Here is a 13,203-nt window from a genome sequence, read left to right as displayed (position 1 = left end):
CGAGAGGGGAGAGAATATATTGTAGTGTATCCTAAAGTTAATTAATTACTGACACATTCCTCCCTACCCCCAGCATCTCTGTATATTCTTAGGAAGACATTTAGCAAAACTATATGCTGGACTGTCAATTATTTTGTAGATGAGTAAAACATTTTTAAAATATGATGCTTAATTCTGTAGAGTGCATAGGTGACAGTTTCATTACTGAGACAAATGAAGTGGGTTTTAAGTAAGAAATAACAATACCTAGAGTTCTTTTTTTAAAAATAGTCTTTTTGGCCCCACACCTTATGTGCCAGGGCCAAGAGCTCCTGTCCATTAGGAGGCCCTTGGCACCGAGGACAAGGAGCTGAATTCTGTAGCTGAGACTCTCACTCTAAACTCCACTCACTCCTAGGGCTTTGAAAACATTAGGAGCCTGGTGAGGAGAGGTGGGAGGCAACAGAGGGACAACCAGTCCTGAGTTTCCTGAACAACAAAGACGTGAACTTCAAGTTTTCTTCAAACTTAGGGCACAATTCTACTTCATGTCCACATACTGTACAATGGTATCTAGAGCCGTAGAAACCTTGTATTACCAAAATTGGTTTATTTAAAACTGGCTTCAGTGGGGTGGGGTGGGGTGGGGTGGGATGGAGGGGGACTGGAGCTTGAATTTTACTGTGATAGTTTTTATTTCATGCTAAAAGAGTAAGTATGTTGATCAAAACTGGCAAAGACTCCAACATCATTGAACAAATCTTATATGGCCAGACCATGTCCAAACCATTATTATCAATATGCTTTAGAGTAAAATAAGTCATAATTTAAATAAGATGTGTGTTTTAAAAAAACACAAAAACACAAAATCAGAATAAATTACAGCATAGTTTATAATTGTCAGTAGTAAGTAAAAGAACTATGGTCAACAGTATTTTGTACTTCACATTACAGCCTTTTCCCTATGTGGTACAGTGTTAATACCAAATCATTATTACAAACTAGAGGCCTCGGTGCACGGATTTGTGCACTGGTGGGTGTGGCCTGTGGGGACCAGCCCACTGTGGGAGCAGCCACTCATCCAGGTCAGCCAGACGGCTGTGGACCCACCCTTGGAGCAGCTGCTCCCAGAGCGCCACTCACCCCCATCAGCCAGTTACCTGCTCCTACTACGGGAGCAGCCGCTCATCCTGGTCAGCAGAGCAGTGCTACCACTGTGGGAGCACACTAACCACCAGGGGGCAGCTCCTGCATTGAGCATCTACCCCCTGGTGGTTAGTGCACATCATAGCGACTGGTCGACCGGTCTTTCTGGTTGTTCCGTCATTTGGTCACTGGGCTTTTATATTTATAGATAATAGCAGCCAATATAATACAAATTATGTGTGCCTTACTTAATCAATTATAGTTAGAAAAACTTGTGTGATATGGTTTGAGAAATATTCGTATTAAAAGATGTCTATATTTTCATTGTGAAAACTTATTTTAAAAACTGGTTTGTTTCTATGTTTGGGCTAAACATATGGGGAATCTAAAATTTTATGATATTAGACTAACAGTATGGTATTAGTTGATAGTGTTTTTTATGTAATTTTATAATCATGTTAGTTGGAGAAGCAGAGCTCATGTTTACTGGGATTGTAGCACTCACATTCATTTTTCCAAGTACTTCAAAGCATCTTTTCTTTACTCATTTAAAAACTGATCCCATTGAGTGAATCAGCAAAGGATACTCTGTTATTCGGCAAAATGGATGATACATTTAACAAGTTAACCTGTTTCAAGGGTAATAATGAGTTTTAACCAGCACTTCTGAAAGAATAACTTAATGAGAACATCTACAAAAATGCTCATGTTTAAATCATTATTCTTTCCTTTCAGTTTTTAATGATGGCAGTTCCAGGGAACTAATGAACCTCACTGGAACAGTTCCTGTGCTTTATAGAGGTAAGTATCTTATGTAATTTATGTTTCCAGTATAGATGCATTTTGATTCACATAATATGTTGTCAAAGAGTTATAAGTAAATTAAACCTATTTCCTCATGATTTTCATGATGATGTAGAGATTTAACTTCGGTTGAAATTGAACACTTGTCAGCAGCACTATTTCAGTTTACTTTTTCCTTTCCTACCCACATACAGTATATCAATAAGTGACTCCTTGTGCTGAAGTTTCATAGGATCAGAGAATCTTAAAACTAGAATCTTACATGCCTCCTAGTTCAGCATCCCACCCCATTCAGACTTTTCTGACAATGGTAGCTGTACAGTGTAGTGGCTAAGATAGAGGCTTTAAAGTCAGGGCAGCCCGGCTGGCATGGCTCAGTAGCTGAGTGTTAACCCATGGACCAGGAGATTATTCAATTCCTGGTCGGGGCATATACTCGGGTCCCCCGGGGCATGCAGGAGGCAACCAATCAATGATTCTCTGTCATCATTGATGTTTCTCTCTCTCTCTGTGAAATCAATAAAAATACATTTTTTTTAAAAAGGGCAAAGTAAGGTTTCAGTTCTCTCTAATCAAGTTTGTGACAATGAGCATCTATAACATTTGTATAATAGTATCTAACTCAAGAATTCATTGTATGTAAAGGGCTTAGCAATGAGTCTGGTATGTAATAAACACATATCAAAAAGTAGGTATTATTAAGGTTGTAATGTTGGTGATAATCTGATGATGGATAATTACATAGCTGTTAGCCAGTCAGCACCCTCTGCTGGAATACTTTACAGTGAAAGGCAACATTCAGTTTCATAAATGACAGTTCTGCTTTTGGACAGCTCTCTTTGTGAATTGTTCCTTGTGACTCACTAAGACCTGTGTCTCTGTAACTTAGCCATTAATTTTATATAGTACCTGCTATGCATGAGGCATAGGAGATAAGGGCTATGGATGCAAAGATAAGTAAAAGTGTACCTTCTCTGGAAGAAGTTATACAAATAGGGGAAACAGAGGGAATAAATAGGTATTTACAATATTCCATAATTGCTATAGAATGATAAAATATAAAGGTGCTATGACACCCTAACCGGTTTGGCTCAGTGGATAGAGCGTCGGCCTGCGGACTCAAGGGTCCTGGGTTCAATTCCAGTCAAGGGCATGTACCTTGGTTGCAGGCACATACCCAGTAGGAGGTGTGCAGGAGGCAGCTGATCGATGTTTCTTACTCTCTTTCCCTCTCCCTTCCTTTCTCTAAAAAATCAATAAAATATATATTTTTTAAAAAAGATGACATCATTAATTGAATAACTATCACTGAAAATGCCATATGAATTGGTCAACTTGTGGCCACCAGTCAACATCTGTTTGACAGTTGGATTAGCTTTGGCAACAGAATTTTATCACTTTCTGATAGGATACCATAATTCATGGTCTTCCTTGTATGACCCTTCTCAGTGAACATTATTAACTGAAATGACGGGGGTCAAGTAGCAAAGAATGGACTGAGTAGAAAGATAATTCATGAAGAATGCTTTTAGGGTAGCAAGCACACACTTAGCAGAGTAGTGATAATCCTGCTGATATATTTTGCAAACAGAAAATTTAAGAAATTGGCCGAAACTGGTTTGGCTCAGTGGCTAGAGCGTCAGCCTTCGGACTGAAAGGTCCCAGGTTCGATTCCGGTCCAGGGCATGTACCTTGGTTGCGGGCACATCCCCAGAAGGGGGTGTGCAGGAGGCAGCTGATCGATGTTTCTCTCTCATAGATGTTTCTAACTCTCTATCCCTCTCCCTTCCTCTCTGAAAAAATCAATAAAATGTATTTTTTTAAAAATTAAGAAAATGATCTTAAACAGAACTTTGAAATATTAAAATATTTGTTGTGTTTTTAAAAAGTGTTGCTTACTTGTAGCTCTCTCTTGCTTGCCTACTAAGCCATTAATTGAAAAATAATAAAAAATGGAGTAACTGAAGTTTCTCTCTCTCTCAGGTAATACATATAATATTCCAATATGCCTGTGGTTGCTGGACACATACCCATATAATCCCCCTATCTGTTTTGTTAAGCCTACTAGTTCAATGACTATTAAAACAGGAAAGCATGTTGATGCAAATGGAAAAATATATCTTCCTTATCTACATGAATGGAAACACGTAAGTATTAACAGTGTTCTGTGAATTTGTTGTATTTTATATATTTTGCTTACTGGCATCTACTTTTTGTTAACACTCAAAGAGGATTCCAAAAAGGAGATAAGTTCATATAAGATCACAAATTGATGAGCTGAGTAATCAGAAAAGGCTCTTCAGAACAAATATAGTCATGTGCCCTATGACAACAGATCGCATATACGATGGTGGTCACATAAGATAATGGAAATTCCTATTGTCCAGTGATGTCATAGCCATCCTAACATATAGTACAACGCATAACTCATGTTTGTGGTCATGCTGGTATAAGCAAACCTACTACGCTGCTAGTCATATAAAAGTATAGCATATACAATTACAGTAGTAGGCTATTCCATCTAGGTTTGTAAAAGTACACTCTGTGATGTTCACACAATGATGAAATCACTAACAACGCATTTCTCAGAATGTATCCCCGTGACTGTATATCTTATATTTGTATAGAGCTTGGTAATTTACAGCATACACATAGTCACTTTTATTTGCTTGAGTTGAACCTTTAAGAATAGGTAGAATTCATACAGTAGGAAGTGCATTTTAAAAAATAGTATACTGATGGCATATATTTGTGAAACTGTTCAAATCTCATTACTTAGTGTTCCTTTCAAGAAGTAATAGGAAACTTTTGTTTCTGCCTCTGATGGTAAAGCTCTGGCAGACCAGTGTTCTTAGCAAAATAACTAGAAAAAAACAAAGTACAAACAACATCTCTTAAGGCTTTGGAGAACTGTTGAGGCAATCAGACTTGAAGGGCCAAGATCCACTAGTGAAGAGAACTGCAAGAGATAAGCCAACATTCTGCCAATTTCCCCTGGGAGTATTTACTGATTTTTGCCACAGGTTAAGAGGCTGAGAATCTGGACAGAGGGCCTTCGCTAAGAGGCAAAGAAACGTGAAGAGTTTCTAGCTGTTTCACAAGGCTGAAAAGACAACAGTTGTTCTGAATGCCAATGCAGCCAGTACTTTAGGAACCAAAATTTGGGAGAAGGGGAAATTACAAAGAAAGAAACAAGCCCGGCCAGCATGGCTCAGTGGTGGAATGTCAACCTAGGAACCAGGTGGTCATAGTTGGACTTCGGTCAGGACACATGCCCAGGTTGTGGGCTCGACTTGCAGTAGGGGGCAAGCTGGAGGCAGCCAATCAATGATTTGCTCTCATTATTGATGTTTCTATCTCCCTTCCTCTCTGAGATCAATAAAAATATATTAAAAATAAATAAACATATTTAAAAATAAATAAGTAAACAAGATAATCTGCATTTTCCCCTTAAGGGATATGCTGGATTCCTAAGCTTCAAAGACAAGATGCTAAAAAGCCCTGTCTGGTTTTTCTCAGTGGTTACAGCATCGGCCCAAGAACCAAAGGGTCTCAGGTTCGATTTCTGAATAGTGGGACTTGGCTGGTTTTTTACAGGAAGCTTTCTAAAATGTTACTTGTTATTGTTCCTAAGTTGGGACAGATTGAACAAATGAGGTGAATTTGGTGCTTAGAAAGTAGAAAACTGCTGATGAATCTTCTCTCTGGAAAAGGGAAATTATGAAGATCATTAGCTGATCCAGATGACTGAATTAATCCTTCAGAACCTGATGAACTCATGCATAAAGTAAATCAGATGAGATATACACAGACTATATTAAGGCATGAAAATGGAACCATCAAATAAGCCAGTTTGAATAACTTTGCCTAGCATAATTTGTCTTAAATTGGTGGTTGATTGATACTTGAGAGAAAAATTTAGCAACCTATAATGGAAAAACAGGTACTTTCTTTGTAACTATGATATTGGAAGGGAAGATCCTTTAACAATTTGATATTTTGTACAACAATCTAGTGATTTCTGAGATAGTCTGCCTATGATTTCAGAGTTTATAATACTATCTTTAATAAAATTAATATAAGAATATATATTTCCAAGGTAACATTATCTTTTAAAGGCCTTAATATTTGTGACTACTGCTGTGTTCATCCCTGAATTTGTAACAGAACGCTTAATTTGTCCATTTGAGTTATGTTTTGGTTAGCTCTATGGAGTCAAACGAAGAATAATACTACCTGAATTTTGCAGTATATTCTTTTGGTTACTGCTTTTATATATATATATACAGTAGCCCCCTGTTAATCATTGGGGTTACATTGCAAGACCTCCAGTAGATGCCTAAAACTTCGGATAGTGCCAAACTATATATATCATGTGGCTTTTTTCCTATCCATACATATTTATGATAAAGTTTAATTTATAAATTAGGCACAGTAAGAGATTAACAACAATAACTAGTAATAAAATATAATTATAACAATATACTATAATACAATTTATGTGAATGTGATCACTTGTTTCAGAGAATCCCTTGCTAAAGTGTTCAGGTAGGCTCAGTGCTTTCTGATGCAACATGTTGCCGTCAGTTGGAGCACATTTTCTGTTCATGTCTTTTATCCACAAATTTTATTTTTTAAGATTTTTTTATTGACTTTTAAAGAGAGAGGAGGGGGAGGGAGAAAGAAACATCAATCAGCTGCCACCTGCATGCTCCTCAGCAGGGATCGAGCCTGCAACTCTGGCATGTGCCCTGACCAGGAATTAAACCAGCAAGCAACTAATCCATGAGTGGAGGGCTCCCACAAATTTAATGCCTTTTCAATCTTTACTAAGCCACTTTATCACACACTGTGGCCATAACTTTTGCAGTTTGAAGTGTTGCAGCAAAACTAGCATGAATTTCTTTTTCTGTAGTTTCCATTTAATATTTAGGACCATGGGTAACAAACTGCAGACAGTGAAACTTTAGGTAAGTGGGGAATACTATACATGAAGCAGCAGACTTGCTACACATAAATAACTAAGTAATAAGTAAAAAAAAAAAAAAAAAAAATCACATAGCTCTATTAATTAAAGGAAAATTTTGTGTTTGGGGATCCTGTAAAGAAAATTATTAAGCTGAGTTGAAAACTGATAAGAAATGGCCAGACTTCCTTTTTGCTGAAAATTAAATCTAGCTGACATAAATTTGTTTTTTGTTTTTAGCCCCAATCAGACCTGTTGGGGCTTATTCAGGTCATGATTGTGGTGTTTGGAGATGAGCCTCCAGTCTTCTCTCGACCTACAGTTTCAGCATCTTATCCACCATACCAGGCAACAGGGCCACCAAATAGTAAGTAGAATTGAGATTTGGTTTTTAAACTCAAACAAAAGAAGACAGAAAACTTTGTTAACAAAATGTTTTTAATGACTTCACTTTGCTTTCTAGCTTGTCAAGTTAGTGGATTTTTTGGAGATATTCTGAGGCCCCACATCTGCATGTACAGATTCCCACCAAAGACTGGCATTTGGGCTTTCGTTTGTGGGTAGAAATCTAACTCTGGTGTGCTGGATTCCAAAATGGGGGAGAAAGAATGCTGGAATAGAGCTAGAATTTTTTTTAATTATGCATGCCATAGAATAGCCTTATTTGGTCATTTTGGAAGCAGACATAACTTGAAAGGTAGTCTGACCTCTCCTTTTCTTTGCAACTCCAGGGTCAGTGTTGTAGATAAGAATCAAAAAGTCATAAATCGTTCTCATTCAGCTATTCTGGGTATACACAATTGAACATCTAGCTCTCAGCTTTCTTCTCTTTTTAGTACAGCCAATTCATGATTTTACTTTGAGGGAAGGGCATGGGGGCATGGAGTCAGTACCAATTCTCCCCTAATTGGTGTATATCATCTCAACAACTTCTGGGTTTTTTTTTCTAATAATTCTTAAAATTACCCTGGATAATTGAGAATTGGTTGTACTTGTTTGATTTTAATAAACCTGCATTGATTTCATTGTTTTGAGTTGTGATTATTTTTTACAAATTTTGCTTAAGATTATAATTAACCAGACTTATCTTATAAATCAGACTACGTGTGCTTTAATTTTTCTGCTGAAAATTATTCTTCCCTTTTAATCCATTCTGTCTTGAGGAGCATCTTGACTCAGAAACTGAATGGGAATTTAGTAGAAAGAACTTTCTGAACCCATTTCCTTTTCCTTTCCTGCCTTCCCAGAGTAAGTTTGGTTTTAGAATTTAGTACCTCTTTTAATAAAGATTCTAGGTATTAAATTATTCATCTTAAATTCTGTTGTCTCCAGTACCCAAGATTATGTACTCTTGCTCATGTTTTTCAAAAATCAAATATCTCTTCATCATTCATATTTATTTGGTCAAATAACATAACAGAGACCACTTAAGGTAAAGCTAGCCTTTTCAGAAATATAGGCAGTCTCCTGAGCAACATTTTCCCCCTAAATTTCTCCCAGTTTTATATTGACATTGGAAGCACAACATTCTAGAAAGAGATCACACTGAAGAGAGTGCTACTGGAGTTCAATTTTGTGAAGTGATCTAGAACTAGTTTAGGTAAATTACTAGTTTAACTAAAAGACTAATTTACTTAAACAATATTATTATCCTATCTAATAAAAGAGTAATATGCAAATTTACCATCACTCCAACACACAAGATGGCTGCCACAAGATGGCCAGCAGGGGAGGGCAGTTGGGAGGCACCAGGCCTGCAAGGGAGGGCAGTTGTGGGCGATCAGGCCTGCAGGGGAGGGAGTTAGGGGTGACCAGGCCGGCAGAGGAGAGAAGTTGGGGGCGACCGGGCCTGCAGGGAAGGCCAGTTGGGGGGGACCCAGGCCTGCAGGGGAGGGCAGTTTGGGGGGGGGACCAGACCTGCAGGGGAGGCCAGTTGGGGGAACAGGCCTGCAGGAGAGGGAAGTTGGGAGTGACCGGGGGGACCAGGCTTGCAGGGGAGGGCAGTTGGGGGTGACTAGGCCTGCAGAGGAGGGAAGTTGGGAGCGACCGGGCCTGCAGGGAAGGGCAGTTGCAGGGGGGACCCAGGCCTGCAGGGAGAGCAGTTGGGGGGGACCAGGCCTGCAAGGGAGGGCAGTTGGGGGCAATCAAGCCTGCAGGGGAGGGCAGTTAGGGGTGACCAGGCTGGCAGGGGAGGGCAGTTAGGGGCAATCAGGCTGGCAGGCAGAAGCAGTTAGGGGCAATCAGGAAGGCAGGCAGGCAAGCATTTGGGAGCCAGCAGTCCTGAATTGTGAGAGGGATCCCAGATTAGAGAGGGTGCAGGCTGGGCTGAGGGACACACCTCAGAGACCACTTAAAGGTAAAGCTGGCCTTTTATGAATTTTGTGCACTGGGCCTCTAGTTAGGTATAACTGTAAAGAAATTAAAGTCTGAATTTTGTTCCTCACATCAAGGAATAGCTCAGAAATGGGTACATACTTAAATATTATCTTTTAGTTGAGAAATCATATACTTCTATTATCACTATTATCATCATTAGTCAAAACACTTTTTTAAAAATATATATTTTTTGATTTCAGAGAGGAAGGAAGAGGGAGAGTGAGATAGAAACATCAATGATGAGAGAGTCATCGATTGGCTGCCTCCTGCACGACCCCCACTGGGGATCGAGCCCACAACCCGGGCATGTGCCCCTGACTGGAATCGAACCCGGTACCCCTCAGTCCGCAGGCCTATGCTCTATTCACCAAGCCAAACCGGGTAGGGCAGTCAAAACACTTTTTTAAAAATATATTTTTTTATTGGTTTCAGAGAGGAAGGGAGATGAGAGAATCATTGATCGATTGGCTGTCTCCTGCATGAAAACACTTTTGATCTGTTTTAGGATAACTTTCAAGCTAGCTATGAATCACATTTAAAAAGTATTCTCCCTAACTGGTTTGGCTCAGTGGATAGAACGTCGGCCTTCCGACTCAAGGGTCCCAGGATCGATTCCAGTCAAGGGCATGTACCTTGGTTGCGGGCACATACCTAGTAGGGAGTGTGCAGGAGGCAGTTGATCAATGTTTCTCTCTCATCGATGTTTCTAACTCTATCCCTCTCCCTTCCTCTCTGCAAAAAATCAATAAAACATATTAAAAAATAAAAAGTGTTATGTTCAAATCTCATTTTTGACAACTAACAGTAATAGTCAACATTTATTGAATGGGCCTGGCCAGCATTGCTCAGTGGTTGAGTGTCAACCTATGAACCAGGAGGCCACCTTTTGATTCCTGGTCAGGGCCACATGCCCAAATTGCAGGCTTGATCCCCAGTGGGGAGCAAGCAGGAGGTAGCTGAGCAATGATTCTCTCTCATCGATGTTTCTATCTCTCCCTCTCTGAAATCAATAAAAATATTTATTTTAGGAAAACATTTATTGAATGGTAACAATGAGACACAGCTAAGCACTTCATATTCGTCGTTATTTAATCCTTATAATAACCTTCTACATTATGTATATTTGTATCCCATTTTATTCTGGCTCTAAAATGACTTCACTTCATTATATGCTTCCCTGCCAGTCTTCACTCCAAATAGCATTTTTTCCCAAAATCAAAATTTGAAGGCTTCGGTAGAATTGTTAATTTTTCAGAACCTCAGAAAAGGGAAGTTGCTTATAACTATGAGGTGGTGGTTTACATGTGTGAGAGAAACTAGCATGGGGGGGTATTAATTGACTATGTATGTTGCTGACACTTAATAGTGGCCTCATCTTTTGATGTTCATAAAGATCAACTATGCTTTGCCCTTAGGAAAAAAGATATTTTATATCATCTAGTAATTGTGACATTTTGGGAGGTTTTTATCTTTTTGAAATAGCATTGAACATCATTAGCTTCGTTATACTTAAGAAAAATTTTACTTATGACATCAATAGATTCATCCTAACTAAAAGACTGTGAACACTGGTACTGAGAGATGTATGCTCGGCAACTCTGATAAAGACTTCTTTTTAAAAAAATATATTTTATCGCTTTTTTACAGAGAGGAAGGGAGAGGGATAGAGAGTTAGAAACATCGATGAGAGAGAAACATCAATCAGCTGCCTCCTGCACACCTCCTACCGGGGATGTGCCCGCAACCAAGGTACATACCCTTGACTGGAATCGAACCTGGGACCTTTCAGTTCGCAGGCAGACACTCTATCCACTGAGCCAAACCAGTTAGGGCTCTGATAAAGACTTCTATGGTCCTTGGCCAGAGTTCAGCATACTTCTCCCACCTTACTTGCATTCTGTGCTCTAAAAGTTTGTTTCTCCAGGGCTCCACCTCACTTGCCTTCAAGCCTTCATATACCATTCCTCTACTAGATCACTTTTGTTTACCCCCACCTTCTAGGTTTAAAGTACCTGCTTCCTGTATGACTTCCTCTGTCTAACACTTATCACTCTGTACTGTTATTCCTTGCTTGCTTATCTCCCTGACTACAGACTATAAGCAACTTGAGGCCAGGAATTCCTTTTTATTTTCCCATCAAATTCCCAGTGCCAGTCACATAGAAGGCACTAAAATATTGATTGGATTAAGGGTAATTCATTGTTATGTTCAGTGAGAAAAATTTCACTTAGGGCACGTTGATTCTAAGACGGCTCATTTCCAGTTAAAGTCAAAATTCTGTTTTCTTCCTCCATGTTGATTAGCTTCTTGGCATGACTGACTAGTTCTGTCATTGGTGTTCACTTTAAAATATATGTAAAACATTCTATAAGCTTGCTAGATTTGAGCTTTTTTTCTCTAGTATTCCCAAACTTTTGTTTTGTTTTAAACTATTCTAACTGAATGTAAGTTTTGTACAGGACTTCTCATAGTAATTTGAAGTCATTTAAAGTCCTCAATCAAGCCAATAAAACCAGCTGTGCTAATAGGTCAACATAGTCTTAAAAGAAATACAATAAGATTCTTAGATATAATAAAGAGGTCACTAAGAAGCTGACGTTGGACCAGATGAAGGCAGAGTTACCTCCTTCTAAATTCTAAATTAAACCAGTTCCTGTCTCAAGTTGGAGACTCCTTGAGAGTTTTTAGAGCTGACCAGGTTGACCTATGTGCCAGTTAGTCCTTGTTGGGATTGTCACCTATATATAACTCATGTTTAATGCTTTGAGAATTATGTGATATACAGAGCATTATTCTTGAAGTAAAGAACTAATGTGGGTGAAGTGTTTGTTTTGTTTTGTGCTGAGATTTGGATTCTTTAACTGTATGAAATTTTTGATTCTTTAACTGTGTGAGATTTTGCTACAGTTTGACAGTGATGGGTATCTCATGTGATAACCTATGTATCAGGACTATATTATTTTAAAATGTTAAAACTTATTTTCAGCTTCCTACATGCCAGGCATGCCCAGTGGAATCTCTTCATACCCATCCGGATACCCTTCCAATCCCAGGTAATAAAAAATTTATTTTTTGAATAACTATATTAGAAATTCTGTTGATCTAGAGTCAAAATAATAGGTGCTGGGCATTAAATTTAATTAACAATTTAATGGCAAGTAAAATTCGGTGTATTGGTGGAATTTTATAGTATGTACATAGTTCTAAAGGAGTTTTTTCCATTTTAGAGAAATGTGGCTCTGTCCCATTTACAGAGAGGAAAGGGAGGGGACAATGACAATGATCTTTGATTGGTTTTGGACCTTGAAATTCTTGCTACTTCCCTTGGGGAACAGTGTAAGTGACTCAGAGGTTAAAGGAATCCGAATTTTAATGAATTTAACCAGGAGAATAATATTTTAATACCCTTTTTAAAAACTTAACCTTTCTGGCCTGTCCAGTGTGGTTCAGTGGTTGAGCATCGACCTATGAACCAGGAGGTCACAGTTTGATTCCAAGTCAGGGCACATGCCCAGGTTGCGGGCTCGATTCCCAGTGTGGGGCGTGCAGGAGGCAGCCAATCAATGATTCTCTCATCATTGATGTTTCTACCTCTCTCTCCCTCTCCCTTCCTCTCTGAAATCAATAAAAAACATTTTTAAATGACCAGCTTACCTTTCTGTAAATTACAAGGAACAAATTAATGGTTCATATGATGGAGTAAATCTTGTCCTCGTGGTATTTATTCATTCAGTTCATAAACTAATATGTGCTACCAATCTTTATTACCCATTTGATATTATATAGCACTGGTAAATTAATTTAATAATTCAGCCAGTCTATGAATAATGCACACTAGAAAATCAGTAAGGAATAATTCCTAACCCATGTTTTAAATGTGTACTTGGGCCCTAGCTGGTTTGGCTCAGTGGATAGAGCATCCGCCTGCGGAT

The 13,203-nt window shown here is 38.7% G+C and overlaps 1 protein-coding gene across 2 annotated transcripts in view; it reads left to right on the top strand.

The window, feature by feature from the left end:
- The window catches only part of TSG101 (tumor susceptibility 101), a 34,061-nt gene that overhangs the window by 5,109 nt on the left and 15,749 nt on the right, over positions 1 to 13,203 (top strand). For both annotated transcript variants that reach the window (XM_008148991.3, XM_054725546.1), the window contains 4 exons: positions 1,861 to 1,926; positions 3,913 to 4,076; positions 7,136 to 7,262; positions 12,258 to 12,324. In XM_008148991.3, coding sequence (XP_008147213.1) covers positions 1,861 to 1,926; positions 3,913 to 4,076; positions 7,136 to 7,262; positions 12,258 to 12,324 — 424 coding nt within the window. The remainder of the gene's footprint in view (positions 1 to 1,860; positions 1,927 to 3,912; positions 4,077 to 7,135; positions 7,263 to 12,257; positions 12,325 to 13,203) is intronic.

This window comes from Eptesicus fuscus, chromosome 13, assembly GCF_027574615.1.
Source record: "Eptesicus fuscus isolate TK198812 chromosome 13, DD_ASM_mEF_20220401, whole genome shotgun sequence".
Lineage (NCBI taxonomy): Eukaryota > Metazoa > Chordata > Mammalia > Chiroptera > Vespertilionidae > Eptesicus > Eptesicus fuscus.
This window is presented reverse-complemented; position numbering and strand designations above follow the sequence as displayed.